The sequence below is a fragment of the Carassius auratus genome, chromosome 43 (assembly GCF_003368295.1).
Source record: "Carassius auratus strain Wakin chromosome 43, ASM336829v1, whole genome shotgun sequence".
In the NCBI taxonomy this organism is placed as follows: Eukaryota; Metazoa; Chordata; class Actinopteri; order Cypriniformes; family Cyprinidae; genus Carassius; species Carassius auratus.
The window spans coordinates 2,756,472-2,773,129 of record NC_039285.1 but is presented as its reverse complement, the minus strand read 5'-3'; the positions used below and the strand labels follow the sequence as shown (position 1 = coordinate 2,773,129).

The following is a 16,658-nucleotide window of genomic DNA, read 5'->3' as shown; positions in this document are numbered from 1 at the left end:
TTAAGAACTTTTTATTTTTAAAAGTATAAGCATTTGCATTGATGTTTCTGCTAAGTGACAGGTAGTAGTAATGATTTAAAAGCATTCTTTGTGTCTATATAGAATAATCTTAATCAAAGTTAAATGATTAAGGTCCAGACGTTTCATCAAAGTTATGCCAAAATTAAATCAAAGTGCTGTATTTAGTTTTGGACTGAAACACTGACGTTTCCAGACCTTTCAATAACTAAGTTGAGCATCATGAATGGAGCCTTTTCAGCTCAAATGAGACTAGAAGCACTGTATTTTTGTAAATCAGGATGACGGGATGAGGTGTTTATATTCCAAACACGGACAGTTTTCAGTGCAGAGGTGAACATTCAGGTTGTGCAAGCGTTTACTGTGAAGTACTGGATGTGGAAACATATACTGTACACATTCCTCAAAATGAATCATGAATAAGGAAGAAAAGCCAAACACTCCATTGAGTTTAATGCATTGAATTAAAGTTAATTCATGCATGGTTTGTTCATTAGCTAGAAAGAGCATTCGGGAATCCTTTCAAAACATGTGAGTTCAACAGGCAGCTCTTTTTATGAGAAAATATAAATCTGTTTCTGAAAGCTAAAAAGCCACCAAACCACATATTGTTATTTATATATCACATATACTGGTGACAGTCATGGAAATCTAGACTTTTGATGAAAATTTTCTTTCCTCAGGCCATCCAAGATGTAGACAAGTTGGTTTCTTTATGGTAACAGATTTGTAGTAATTAGCATTCCATCATTTGCTCTGCAGTCAATGGGTGCCGTCAGAATGAGAGTCCAAGCAGCTGATAAAAACATCACAATAATCCACAAATAATCCACTGCAGTCGAGCAAGTAATGCCTTTTGAAGCTAAAACTGCATGTTTGTAAGAAACAAATCCATCAGTAAGACGTTTTTATCTTCAAATCTTCACTTCTGGCTAAAATGCGAGTCCATAATCCATAATAATGCTACGTATCCAATGTTAAGTAAATTTTCTATTGTCTCTCACATCAGAATCCACCCACATGTCTGACTCCTATTTTGGCTGGAAACAACGGTTTGGAGTAAAAAAAATGTCCTCTCATTCTGACGGCACCCATTCACTGCAGAGGCAAACCATGAACAGCTAAACATAATGCATTATAAATTAGATCAAAATGATTTGGGACTAAATATAATGCACTCTAATGAAGGATTATAAGGTAACACCATGAATTATGTATGCATCAGAAACATACACTGCCAGAGGGTTAATCAACACCAAAATCTTGTTTCTCGTTCTGCGCTATGAGAGCTGAATTACATAACAGTGATCGATACCCTTGAGCTCACTGCATCAGCAGCACTGCAGTCAGGCAGTCGCAACACTGCGGTAATGTGAAACCTTCAGCATGGACTCACAGCTTCACACGTCAGTACCGGTGCATGTGTCTTCATCCGTCACAGACAGCGTATTGTGAGCGTGCACAGATGCGCTCACTGCAGCACAGATTGCCTTCACTCTGAAACACTGCAACATCACAGACACACACAGGTGAGTCTTTCATACCGTTTCATTTCATAACTGCGGGTTTACACTCTATATGAATGCTGCATATGCAGCGTTTGCTTGCACTTTATATTATACAGTAGTGTATATGTTGCACATATGCAGTGTTTATTAATTGCAATATAAACAACTGTTTGACCATGAATAGCTGTTGCTTGCTTTAATTATATGCTATATTTAACATGTTTCATGTTAATTAATTTGTTCATTAGTTTGCACTCAGTTAGGATTGCCTATCAGTGTTGAGCTGCAATGTCCGTCACACTTTATTCTACTGTGTATTTCATTGAAGTAGAGATGTTTCATATTGCTGTTGCTTTAGTAATTAAGAATAGCATCATGTAATAACGGACACTGTAAAATTAAGTATTTCCACATTGTGCACCATAGTGAACATGCATGTTTAATATGCAGTTTATAAGTTTTGAATTTGTGTATATATATATATATAAAGGGATGTAAAAATGAATTTTGCCCTCTATATACTGTCTATCAATCCAAGGATATTAACATGTATGCCACATTTGAAGAAAAACTTTGTTGTCTATAATACTTCATTTGTTATGGACAGCTAATTTTATTTGTTGAACATATAGCAATATATATATATATATATATATATATATATATATATATATATATATATATATATATATATATATATATATATATATATACAAGCTACTGTGTGATTGAAAAGGTATTTTCTTGCGCTTTACATTTTTTAAATATATCTTGGCCAGAATTTTTTTTTTTTTTTTTTTTGCTGTATGAAACTTGAATGGATTCATGAATGAATGTTGACTTAATATGTAATTTTTGAATATGCAATGCTTATCAGTTTTTCATACACAAAATTTCAGTTTTTATGAGGGTACAGTATGAGTCAGGATAACTGCATCATTCTTTGCTCCAACTTTGTTCTGTGTGTTACCTCCATCCATCATGTCAGCAGCTAATGAGTGTAGGAGGGTTTTCATAAAGGAGGAATACACCAGTGCACTGCCTGCTCCCTCCGATTATTCTTTATCAGAGTTACTCCATTCTAAGGGCAGAGACTATTGAGCTCACAGTGACGCACGCAGCCATTCATCTCTCACCTTCACACTCACATACAGCATTTCGATTTTTTTGTATATTATTTTATTATTGTTTATTTGTTTGGAAAATGCTTTTATCCAGAGTGTATGACATATGATTGTAAAAATAGCAGAATTGGATCATATTATTTATGCAAAATGTTATCTATCAATAGATCTATCTAACATATAAATATGTAAACTTGTGAATATCTTTCCATCCATCGACCCATCCATCCATTATGTAAATATGTAAGCATGTGAATATCTATCCATCCATATTTTTTTTCTATCTCTATATATGGAATATGTTTAGCATTATATATAAAATACTGAAATTGCATATACAGTTCCTATTTAGTGTGAACTTTGTCATGGCTCTTGTTTGGTTTATAATAAGAGGTAAAACCATTCAAATGCACAAAAGTTGTGTCTCTGATTCATTTGGCTGCAGTGAGGTGTTTACCCTCTTCAGTTCATACATTGACCTGCAGGGGAACTCCTGAATGATGTAATGTGTGCAGTTATTGGCTACTTTCGCAGATGGTGTCTGTCGCGAGTGCCTTGCCATGTATTAATCACAGGTTGGCCCCAGCAGAGACACGCGGGGTTAAGTGGCACATTCAAGGGCATGGGATTGTGATCTATGCAGCTCTTGTGTTTCCAGGCAATGCTACGTTGGACTGCAGAGCTTTTCTAGCTTGATGCCATTGCCACTACGTTACTATGTAATTAAGTGAGCTCACACCCTACAATCTAGATCAATTTTGATCAGTTGCCATCGCTGTAGCTGTCATATTAGAGCTACTGTATGTGACCAGACACATTGAGCTGTGCATCTATACATTGGTGACACAACAAATGGTATGAGTAGAAAAATAATGTATGGTCTTTGTTGATTCATGCTGAAAATATACTCATCATCACGCTATCCAAGATGTAGGTCCGTTTGTTCCTTCATGTGAACAGATTCAGAGAAACAAAGAGCATTTCATCAGTTGCTCACCAATGGATCCTCTGCAGTGAATGGGTGCCGTCAGTCCAAACAGCTTACAAACATGCAGCTTATGGCTGCACAAGATGTTAATTGTTGGACTGGAGTGGTATGGGTCACTTGTGGATTATGTTTTTATCAGCTGTTTGGTCTCTCATTCTGATGGCACCCATTCACTTCAGAGCATTCATCGCTGAGCAACTGTTGGAATTCTAAATTTCTCTGAATCTGCTCACATGAAACAACAAACCTACTGTACATCTTGGATGGACTGGACTGAAGGTGAGTACATTTTCAGATTTTTTTTTTTTTTTTGGGGGGGGGGGGGGTGAACTATTCCTTTAATAAGCATCATTTTATTTATCCCATTTCACTGAATCAAGCTAAATTTCACTGTTTATTTCCCATTGCCCCTCAATAAACCACAGATTTCTGTGCATAAAGCACAGATGCAAATTTATAAAATAGGAATTGAGGTCTGTATTCAAAGCCATCTAATCCATGTCATAACAGATGATGTGAACAGGCAAATGAGGAAGCGGTTTGTGGTGAGCGCACTGCAGTCTCATATGCAGATTACAGAGCAAATATGAGAGAAATGAAAGTTTCTGCGTCACAGCTGAGCTACGTCATAAACAAATTATGAATTCAAGCCCCTGGATCTGAGAGAGAGGTAAAGCTGGAGAGCTTTTCACAAACAGAGGTGCACACACACAGGGTTTATAGAAATGACTCACTGGGTCTGCAATTATTCAGCCTCTCACTTCTAAGCCTGTTTTTTATTTTCCAGAAAATAAGACCAGTTTCCTTCAGGATTGACCCACTGGAGAATGAAATGCAAATGTCCAGCTTAACATTACCAACATGACCCATATGCAGCTAAACCAGAATGCGACTGAATGACTGCAGTGTACTTGGAAGTCTGTTTTTGTCTTGGTTATTTTAGTCATACTGTTTTTGCCTAAAATGGAAAATTATTTTATTTTATTTTGGAAACTAGAACTAGAAAACAGTATTCAACAATCAAATCATCCATTTTTTTAATTCAGTATTTAATTAAATTATTTTTTGCTCAAGACAACAACAACACAAACAATTAGAGTTTAGTATTCAACAATCAAATGGTCACTGTTTTTTTCTTTTTAAGTCGTTTTCACTCTAGATTTTTTTTTTGACCTGAAATAAAAACAACAACAAAAACCTATGCTTGTTTAAATAATTTTGATTACTCAAATAATTTCGCAGATACAAACAGCTACATTTAAACAAACAATGAAACATTTAAAAGTAGGCTAAAAGGTGAGTAAAAGGTTGAACTGTGTTCTTAAGACGAGTGGTTTTCATAAATGTAGGATAAGGGTAAATTGAAGTTGTTCATTTTAATCCAAAAAAAAAAAAAAAAAAAAAAAAAAAGAAAGAAAAAGGGACACTTTTAACTGATTTAGAGACAAAAACAGTATAGTTTTTCAGAAATTCACCTAAGATGCAAATGCATTTCCAAAAATTGTTCAGTAACATTTAAAAAGTCACATTTTAAATGCATACATGGACAAATTGTAAATCTTTAATCCCACTTTTAAATATAAATATTATTATTTTATTTTATTTTTCAAATTAAATAATAAACCTTAGATTTACAGGAAAATATTAAACACGCCTATCAATAAAACCCCTAAGCTTAGAAAGCATGCAAATTGGTGCTTGAGAGAGAGAGAGAGCGAGAGAGAGAGAGAGGGAGAGAGAGAGAGAGAGAGAGAGAGAGAAGGGGGAGGAGTTTGTGAGTAACAGGTGTTCGGCAAGCAGCTGCTGTTCACAAACACAGAGACACAGAGCGATACGGAGCTGCTCTTATCCTCCGATACAGCAGATGATCGATAAACCCTCCAATAGCCGCTGAACTATCGGTGAGTCAAACATTTACACGCTTTTCTCGGTGATTGGTACTTTGGCGATGCTGTGTAAGCTATTAACATATCACTGTTACTCGAACAACTCATGTTGCTCTGTCAGTCGTCAGGTGTTTATTGTCGAAGCAAATAAACGACTGAAGAGTGAACACTGAAGAGACCTGTTATATTACATTGTTCAGACGCTTCTGGAAATACAGTGACAACAAAAGTGAGTGAGTGAGTGTTCAGTTTAGTCTGTTGAAAGCTTCATTCCTACAGTGGAAACTGGAGCGAAATTTCAAGCTGTTGGATGTTAGATTTATTTAAAAATTGAATAATAATAATAATATCCATACTGATACCTTGTTTTAGACTTGTTAATTATCGTATTAGTACTACTATCGTATATAAATATGGTAATCATTCAGTTCCATAGTGTAAAGTACCAGCCTTTTGTTATCATCACTAGGTTTTATAATCTATTTTCACAATCACAGAACTTGTCTAAGCAGCCAGAATGAGAGATCTCATGCATATGTTTGTGTTGTTTTTAATTCGGATTAGCATTAGGTTTGACGTGCGGATGGTAAGAGGATTGTGTGTTTCTGTTCGTGGTCGAATAGGTCGTTTCCTTCTTTATACAGATATAGTTAAGTGCTGGTGTGTGTGTAAGAGAGAGAGAGAGAGAGAGTTCAGGTTAATAGTATTAACAGGATTTATTCCTTTTATTCTTTCCCTTTTGCTAAGTCAACTAAAGCAAGCATGACTTTTACTAGTGCTCATACTTTGAGTTAGTGATTTGAGTACACCTGTAACTCTCAATATCATGAAACTGGACCTGCTTCACTGCTGACACTAAAGATACCTCAAACCATGTGGCTAGTATGTCGCCGCCTAGCAACAACCCAAAAATCCTTAGCAACCACTTACTGTAGCAACATTCCAAAAGACCATAGAAATGACCTAGCAACAACCCAACACACCCTAGTAACCACTTACTGTAACGACAACCCAACACACCCTATTAACCACTTACTGTAGCGACAACCCAACACACCCTAGTAACCACTTACTGTAGCAACAACTCAAAACACCCTAGTAACCACTTACTGTAACGACAACCCAAAACACCCTAGTAACCACTTACTGTAGCGACAACCCAAAAAACCCTAGTAACCACTTACTGTAGCAACATTCCAAAAGACCATAGAAATGACCTAGCAACAACCCAACACACCCTAGTAACCACTTACTGTAACGACAACCCAACACACCCTATTAACCACTTACTGTAGCGACAACCCAACACACCCTAGTAACCACTTACTGTAGCAACAACTCAAAACACCCTAGTAACCACTTACTGTAGCAACAACCCAAAACACCCTAGTAACCACTTACTGTAGCGACAACCCAACACACCCTAGTAACCACTTACTGTAGCAACAACTCAAAACACCCTAGTAACCACTTACTGTAGCAACAACTCAAAACACCCTAGTAACCACTTACTTTAGCAACAACCCAACACACCCTAGTAACCACTTACTGTAGCAACAACCCAACACACCTTAGTAACCACTTACTGTAGCAACAACCCAAAATACCCTAGTAACCACCTCTAGGCTATCATCCATCTAGCAACAGCCAAAAGCACCCTAGCAACCATATACTTTAGCAGCAATCCAAAACACACTAGTAATCACCTACTGAACCAACAACACACAGCACCTTAGCGACCACCTACTAGACCAACAACTCAAAACATGCAGTGGTTACCTTGCAGCAATCCAAAATATCCTAGTAACCACCTAGCAACAACCATAAACACCCTAGTAACCACCTAGCAACAACCATAAACACCCTAGTAACCACCTAGCAACAACCATAAACATCCTAGTAACCACCTTGCGACAACCCTAAACACCATAGTAACCACCTAGCGACAACCCAAAACACCCTGGAAATCACCTAGCAACAGCCCAGAACCCCTAGCAATCACCTTAGCAACCTCTTACTGTAGCAACAACCAAAAAAAACCTAGTAACCACATATCAACACCCAAAGCACCCTAGCAACCTCCTACTGTAGGAACAACCAAAAACACCCTTGTAACCAACTAGCAACTACCCAAAACATCCTTGTAACCCCAAGCAACAACCCGAAACACACTACAAACCACCTATTATAGCATCAACTCAAAACATCCAATGACCACCTAACTACAACCCAACACATCCTAATAACCACCTTGCAGCAAACATATTCACCCTAGCAACTGCCTAGCAACAATCCTAGAAACAACTTGAACCCTGAAACAGAACAGTAAGATTCAACACCTATAAAAGTGTGATGCTAGCAATGTCAAGATTGGGGGTAAATTCCCTTGGAATGCATGAGCTGATGAAATGTATACCTTGAATTGGTGTGAATGAAATAAATAAAACTAAATTAAATCATAATGTTAGAAAACTCTGGCAGTGCTTTTCTCCAGTGTCTTGTCAGTAAAGCGTTTTATTGAGCTGAATGTGGAGGCTTAGACACAGAGTGCATGGAGGGATTGAGGGCAAGAATGAACAATAGTCCTGCTGCTGCTAACGTTCGCCATTATTAGTGTGCATTGTTTATTTATGTCTAAACAAAGCGTTGTGCCTCGGTGAGTGTGAAGCACAGCCTCTCTCTGCTGCGATGGTGCGTGAGAATGCTTTTACTCTCTTTAATTAGACACCACATCTCAATCTCCCCAAAGCATTCAATATTAAAGACTTGTGACCTCATACACAAAACCCAAAAGCATTTCCATCAGGGAGGCTCTCGTTAATGTATTTTGTATTACATCAGTAGTGGATATTGGAGTGAGATCGGTTTCAGTCATTTGACTGTTGGCCTAAAGTTGAAATCAGCAGTTGTTTTATTGCATTATGGCACTTTTACAGTGTCATTTCAGCTGAAGCTATTTTGCATGCTAGATAGGCGAGGAAAATGTTTTATTGTGACATCGTGGCATATTTCTAGGTCTAAGGGCATGACAAAAAATGATATTGTCAAATGAACACTTTTCAACAGGGTTTTGACACACAAGGCTGTGTATAGTTTCATATGTCTTTGAAACTCATTGTAATGAGGAAATTGGCTTTATGTTGTGGTGCTGTGCATCATGGGTTGCAGTAAAGTTGACATGATCTTCTAATAGATAATGAGAAGACAGGAAGGGCTGATCTTAACACTGTTTAACCTCATGCCAATCTATAAGTCTTTGTGTTCAAGTCCAGAAAATCGCAATAGGCTGCGCCCATAAAGTTCAGATAACAAACTTAACCGTGTCCTCTCTGTGTCAAAGGTTTTAGTATATAGTGCATAAAGCATATTGCAATAAAATATTTATATTATATATTTAAATATAGTACAGTAGAACAAAAAATTTAAATAATACATATAATCGATTGTAACATTTTTACTATAGAATTTTTTTTTTTTTTTTTGCATTAGACTGTAATTGTGTTTTCAGATGTGCAGCTGTTCACAGACTGCTGTTTGAGTTAATAAATGGGTGTTGGCAATATCTGTCAGTCAAACAACAGTGTTTTATTAATGGTAAGTCATTTTCTTCTGGCTGAGAACAGATTTCAGTGTGTGTGTTTTTTTTTTTTTTATGCGACCCACCATGCAAAACTCATCAAAAGTTTTCATCTGTTATCTGTATTATGGATATCTTACAAAATCACATTTGACCATTTAGGAAATTATGCCTGACGTGCATAAAAGTGAATGACTGGGTATCTTTGATTCCTTAAGATGTGATGCAAAAAGTAATTTCTCTTCATAAGAAATACTTAGTTTCTTGATTTATTTTGTTAAAATAGATGTCTTAAGATTTCAAGCAATATTGTGTCTCAGTAAAATTCTTGTCGACATATATAAGTAAACTATTTTTGGACTTGCAGTAAAACACAATAAATGTCTCTTGTTGGTTTGATAGATCAACGCTGCCAGGTTTCAGACAGTCGCTATGACAACAGCCAGTCGGGGCGGGGCTTAAGTGCAGGTATTCTTATTAAAGCCGTCCTCAACATTGACCTAATACACAACCTCAAGGACGTCTCTGGCTCCACTGATCATCAAACCTTAAAGGCCACAGACCGATGCTCAGACGTGTTTTGTACACTGAACGCACCACGACATCCGAGTGAAATGAAACGTGCTGTTCTGTGATCTCGTTATTGATCGTCTCTCCTAAAGCGAACACATGCTGCTTTCAGTGTGTGCTCGTGAACGAGGAGCCGGTCAGACTGTACACTGCTTTCTAAAAGGATGAGGTGTCACTTGAAAACAAGGTCAAGATGCTGTTCTGACTCACTTGAAATAAACCGATTTAGATGCACAACATCCTTTAGTGCTGGAGTTTATCAGTTTCTGTTTGACTTGTCATGAGTGAACTTGAGCAGTGAGCGTTCTGGATAACCTCTCTCCTGTTTTTACTCTAATCCGTCACCTTAATATCTGCTAACCGGTTTAGCTGCTCCGTGAGGGGAAGCTCTGACGTGTCTGTCTGAAGATCAGTGACGGGTCAGGCATTATTCTCAACAGAATTCCCGGATCAGATCACACAGTCTGGGACAAAGACGATGAATGGATATGCAACAGTAAATGGGTCAATAACTTGGTATTTGGTTTGAAGTCTCATGCTTATCCATGGCTGTTTTTTATTTAATTAAAAAATAAAGTAAAAACTGTAATATTGTGAAATATTTTTGCAATTTAAAATAACTGTTTTGTTTTTGAATACATTGTGAAATGTAATTTATTCCAGTGATGCGAAGCTGTATTTTCAGCATTGTTCCTCCAGTCTTCAGTGTCACAGGATCTTCAGAAATCATTCTTATATGATGATTTGCTGCTCATTTCTGATTATTATCAGTGTTTCAAACAGTTTTTTGCTTAATATTATTGTGGAAACCGTGATACAATATTTTTTTGGTGGATTATTTGATGGCATTTATTTGGAATAGACATTTTAAATGTCACTTTTGATAAACTGAATGCATAATTTCAATTATGACTAATTTCTTAAACAGTACTGTACATTTCTAAACCCTGTTTAAATGTGCTTATTTGCATGTTTACGACATTCATAATATTGATCAGACAAGTACAACAACCTCACAACCTTTGTTTTAAAATACCTGTCTGTCTGTCTGTTTCTGTTATTATACATATATCATGAATATTTAATAAGGGAAGCATTGTTTAGTTTCTGATTGGTTGTTTGTTGCTAAGCAACTCACTGTAACATTATAGCTCTGTCAATAGCTCGCATTCAACTCTAGATTTTGGTATCTACAGATTTATTATCCGAGATGCTGTTTACACACTAACAACCTCCATCTGTGATCTGAGAGTGCTGACAGTGCAGGGGCCCAAGGGAGGCCCCTATAGGATTGCAGTTTATTTGTGTCGCGAGCATTGTTTGTTGGAAGGTCTTTTGTAAACGGCCTCGTTTTTTCAAGAAACATGATGCAGTAGAGATGACCCAAAAAAATTGTTAAGACTGATCATTTTTCTCTGGCTGTAGCTCAATGCATTATTCTATAGAGTTCAGTGTAATAGAAGAAAGACTGTTCCCCAGCAGACATTGTTAACACAACCTCGCTCTCATTGTCTCTAGCAGATCTCCTCCAGCTCCGATCCTGATCCGTCTCCTCCGGTTCCTGTCCATCCGTCTGCTCCGGGCTGCTCCATGCAGGGGAGCGGCTGATCCATGGGCCGCTCTCCAGTGAGCCTGTCCAGACTGAAGCTGGGGAAGCTAAAGGTGGTGCGGCGGCAGCTGCTGCAGCGCTATGAGCACCAGCCGTTTGTCTCCTGTCTGGCCGGCCTGTACGGCTGCCAGTGGAGACGCTACCAGCGCGCCAAAGCCCAGCCGGGGGAATGCTGCTGTAGTCGGGTGAGAAGACATGATTATTACAGTGCTTAAAATCCCTCATACTGCTTCTGACACTTCCTTATTCTTATCTGAAGTAAATGCAGCGGCAATGGTTTACATGCAAGCTTTAGTGAGCTGACAGCATGCTGAAGCATCATAGCACAGCGTGCTTCTGGTTCGGGGTTGCACAAAAATATGAACAGCAACATAATTCTGCTTTAAAACATTCCTTATTTTAGTTACAGTTCTAGAAAACCCAGTATGATTGAGACAAAAATAGAACATTTCATAAAATAATAAACCGTATCAATAAGGACATATTGAGTAAAATTAAGAAAAATGACTATTTGTACCTAACATTTCTGTGTGCTATGTATTTTTATGCTTAATAGAATATCACAACTGTTATTTTAGTAATACGCATGAGGCATAATATTTATGCTACACATAAAGAGTGCCATTTCCGTTTCCTTTTAAGGGTTATTATTGTAAACTAAATCAATAATAAAACAATTTTTTTTTATTGAAATGATGGTGCAATATAAAAAATAAAAATAAAAAATAATTTTTTTTTGGTTCTGCCACACAAAAAAAGGCAACTATGACTGATCTCACAATTCTGATTTTTTTTCTGACTTTTCCTGACTTTTGTAGCTCACAGTCATAACTTTATCTCTTGCAGTATCTCAGAATTGCCAGAAAAAATTCTGATCTGTAAGATTTAAACTCAGAACTGTGAGGATAAAAAAGTTGCAATTGCTTTTACGATTTTCACAGAAAACCAGCTTCCATAGAATTAAAACATAATTATTAACTAAAAAACTTACTACACACAAATTCAGTATTTTGGCATGCAAATATTTAAAATTGAAGTGCTAACTTTACTAACTGGAAATAAATAAAAATTGCTTCTTCAACCGAAATGAAAATTTATTAAACCTAAATAGTGATATATATATATATATATATATATATATATATATATATATATATATAAAAATGAAACCTGAAAATATAATATATAAAACATTTTACTGGATTTTGTGCATTTCTTTTCTTTTTTTTTCCTGCACTATTAACCCCTGTTACATTTTATTCATTTAGCGGAAAAATCACCATGTAGTTAAAATTCATTTTGTATTCATGTATTATAGCACAATCTTTCGTCTAGAGCAAATTCCTTCCAATTCAAAGCATGCATTTAATTATTTCATGCATTCCCTGAGAAACGGACCTATGACCTTGTTTATCTATTCCTATGCCACCTTAAAAATACTGAAACTAATTTCAGTAAATGCAAATGTATTATTTAATTTGATATTGATGTATTGCTATTACATTGAAGTGAATAAACTCTGTGCATGCTGGTATAAAATACACCACATGTATGAAGTACCAACATATTGTTCTCTCTCAAGGAGCATGTTTCATCTAAATCTGTGAATATTTTCCTCTTAACCAGAATTTCTGCTGAAGCCACTCATGCTGTTCAACAGAAAGCACTATCAGAGCATTTTTTCCTGTATGTGCTGATGAGTTTTCTTTAACACCACGAGTACAGCTCTTCATCTTCTGATGGTCTGCTTTCTAAATGGAGCAGGTTTCAGTGGCGATAAACAAGCTCCTCTTGGAGTGACTCAGTGTTAGGCGTGAGTGAGTTCGGAGGTTTGCAGTGTGAGCATCCTTCATTGAGTCATTTAGAGCAGGCTGATGACTCACCGTGTGATTGCTGCATGCTGAGCCAGCTCCAAATCAACTATCTGAATCGCAAAGTTCCTCTGTTTCATCCTCCTCTTGTATTTTCACACTCGTCCGGCCGAGTGATTGAGGTGATGTGTGGGTGTTCTCACGGCTCATGATGGCTCTGTCTTACAGTTGGAGTGCAGTTGTTTCGCTCTCCTTATCGTAACGTTTATCCTGACCCTGATATTCCTGTACTTCTGGAGTGAGGCGCAGAATGACTACAACGACTTTGACTGGTGAGTGTCTCGGGACGGACAGACAGATGCACTGACACAATTAAACTGATGTCATTCACAGAAAACTGTGCCACTTGTGTGTCCCTAAAACTATATAATTACATTTGGATTTATTTGAAATTTAAAGCATATTTAAAGAAAACAACAGACAATTCGTAATTTGCTTATCCCTATGCATTTCCATTACATTTGAATGAGTTAAATGAACTTGAAATTTTTTTTTTAAATTGTATGCATCCACTATAGCTTTTTTCTAAACAAAATGTACAAAAAAAAAAATTTTCTATTTAGTGTGTCCCAATGGCTTATTAATTATATAATAACATTATTTGGTTAATTTGATTATGTAAGGCATAGAAAAACAACAACTTCAAAAATAAAAATAATGTTGAGTATTTTATTTTAAAATATTTTTCCTCAGAATATCAGATATATGCATGTAGGGGTTATATTAAAAAATATATATATATAAATTAAAATGTCATGCATTCACTGTAGTTTGTCTAAAATATTTTTATAAATATTTTCAGATTTTTTTGTGTGTGTGTGTGTCCCTAAGGATTGTTAGTTATTTAATTACATTGCTTGATTGATTTGAAAAATAAGGCTAAATTTGAAATGTTTTGTCCGAATATCAGGAGTTTGTATGTCCCTATTCATCTTCACTATATTTAAATTATTTATATATTTAATAAAAAGGAATTTTGCTTTTATTAAGAGTAAAATGTCATGCACTTGCTGTAGTTTTTGTCTAAAATTATTGGAAAATATTTTCTGAATTTTCATCGCAATTAGTCCCTGCACTTTTAGTCCCTGCACGGTTACATTTATTAATTTAGCAAATTCTTAAAAAAAAAAAAAAAACATTTTTAAATTTAGATTTTACATTTTTAGCAGATAGTTTTATCTGAAGCATCTTGCGTTTTATTAAAGGTGTGCATTTAACATTATACAAACTAATGTTTCACATTAAATATTCAGAAATATTCAGTCCCTGAAAATGCATAGATTAATGAACTAATTCGATTTCCCCAGGCTAAACTGCATTAAGGTCTGTTTGTTAATCTGTTGTTTATTTGTGCAGGTTTAACTTCGGGAACCTGGGCTTCTGGTTCCCGTGGTCGGTGGTGTTGCTGGTGGTCGCCGCCGCTCTCTTCACCTACATCGCCCTCCTGCTGGTGAGAACAGTGAACTGCAGAAAGTGTTTCAGCTTCAGATTCTGCGGATGATAATGTTGTGGTGTTGATGTTGTGCAGGTCCTAGCTGTGTGCCTTCTCTCTGAAGGACAGAGGCTTTACCTCCACTGGAGCCACAAGGTGATCAAAGAAACATCATCATCATCATCATCATTCATCCTCGGCTCGCACATCTGTGTTCTTTCCATATCTGTGTTTGCAGAGAAACGGCTTCAGATGATTCACAGATTGTATAGATAATACTGAACAGAGTTCAGCTAAAATATGCCGTTTTATTTGTATTTTGAGGGCTACTGTGATTAATAGTTATTTTTTCCTCTTTTAACACAAATGTTGATTTAGTGATTTTTAGGCTCCAACATTAGCCAGTTTAGAAACGTTTTGTTGTGCTATAATTTATTTTTTTTAAGAAAAACAATACATTGTTGTTATTTTAGGATTATGTGTTATCAATATTTAGATTTATTTATTCTTTTTTTCAGTTGAAGGTTAATTTTAATTTGTATTAGTTTTTTTTTTTTTATTAGTTACATCATTTATATTTTGAGTTAAGTTTTTAGTACTTATATTAGTTTGCTGCCCAGACTTTTTTTTACATTAAGTTTAAGGTCACATTTTTTTTTTTCATTTAATTTTTGTTTAATTGTTTAGATTTAGCTAACAATAACACTGCAACGCCAAAAAAAATTAAAATAAAAATAAAAAACATCCATCCATCATATTATTAATAATTATTATATTAACAATATATATTTTTATTTTATAAACCTTGATCTAATAAAATAACTAAAAATTAAAAAAAAAACTAAAATTATAAAATTGCATACAACAAAATTCCTACAGAAACCTAAAAAGAACATGCTGTACCTTTTTATGTTTTCATTTTTTTCATCCTTATATTTGAATGCTTTGAATTTATTTATATATATATATATATATATATATATTTGTTCTTATTGAAAGAAACAATTTATAACATTTAAAAAATGTTTTCTGATTTTTTTAGTTTTATTTTATTAATTCTGTCCATTTTCTCTATTACTTTTAACTAGCATTAATGTAAAAACGGAAAATGTAAACCTGAAACTAATTCAAAACATATAATGTTATCTCATTGATGCTAAAGTGCAGCACTGCTCTGTTCTGTATTTTGCTCAGATTGGGATCCTGGTGACTCTCAGCTTCTCCATCAGTGCCACAGCTGTGCTCTCTGACGTGTGGAGCAAAGAATGGACCACGCTGCTCCTTTCTTTTCAGGTGGGTCATGTCACCCGGCACAGAATGTCACGGCAGTATTCTGAGCTGCTTTACATCAAGTACAGTTCCTGTAATGCATTTATGTGTTTCCATTTTTGTCGAGCAGGTTACAGCACCCTTCCTTCACGTGGGCGGAGTTTCACTAATGACACTTCTGTCCTGGCCAATAGCCTTACACTTCTTTCGCATGAACAAGAGAGGTACGTGATCCTGTTCGCTGCTGGCAACAAATGAAAACACACTGTGATTCTGCTCATATCCTGTTTCAGCCAGCACAGATCTAGTTTTCACCAAGAAAGGTGGTTCTGGGCTGTAAAATGGGCTGCACACCTACTCGTCTCGTATCAGACGTCATCAGCCAGTGGTGGGGATGTTGTGATTATGTGGATTAAAAAAGCTTGTTCTTTCTAAATCGATGAGACAACTAGATTGCTACAGTTATAATCGTCCAATATTGCACAGCATGATGCAGTGCCACTTGCATTTCATTGACAGAACCTAACAACTTTATTATCCCCAGCTGTGTATTTAAAAGTGCTGCGTGCTATCGAATTTAACTAACTTTTAAGAATTTCTTATTTGGAAACAGTTTTATATATATATATATATATATATATATAATATTATTATTATATATTTTTTTGTTTTTTAATTTTAATGATTTAAAAAAAATTATATTAAGCTTTAGTTTAACACTTTAAAAAAATCCATAGAAAAATTAAATGTTCTGTTAATTTTCTGCCAGGACATTATCCTTTATTTTTATGGACATTTCCTTTATT

General features: G+C 35.7%; 1 protein-coding gene across 4 annotated transcripts in view; it reads left to right on the top strand.

The window, feature by feature from the left end:
• The first annotated feature begins 1,334 nt into the window (after window positions 1-1,334).
• Window positions 1,335-16,658, top strand: part of gdpd4a (glycerophosphodiester phosphodiesterase domain containing 4a) — a 27,501-nt gene continuing 12,177 nt past the window's right edge. For 2 of the 4 annotated variants that reach the window (XM_026230538.1, XM_026230542.1), the window contains exons 1-7: window positions 5,395-5,539; window positions 11,193-11,465; window positions 13,320-13,423; window positions 14,508-14,601; window positions 14,680-14,739; window positions 15,778-15,876; window positions 15,983-16,076. In XM_026230538.1, the coding sequence (XP_026086323.1) occupies window positions 11,283-11,465; window positions 13,320-13,423; window positions 14,508-14,601; window positions 14,680-14,739; window positions 15,778-15,876; window positions 15,983-16,076 (634 nt within the window). In that variant the 5' untranslated portion in view covers window positions 5,395-5,539; window positions 11,193-11,282. Of the gene's footprint in view, window positions 1,548-5,394; window positions 5,540-5,668; window positions 5,754-11,192; window positions 11,466-13,319; window positions 13,424-14,507; window positions 14,602-14,679; window positions 14,740-15,777; window positions 15,877-15,982; window positions 16,077-16,658 lie in introns of those variants that run through there. The other 2 variants (XM_026230540.1, XM_026230541.1) reach the window with 2 other exon arrangements.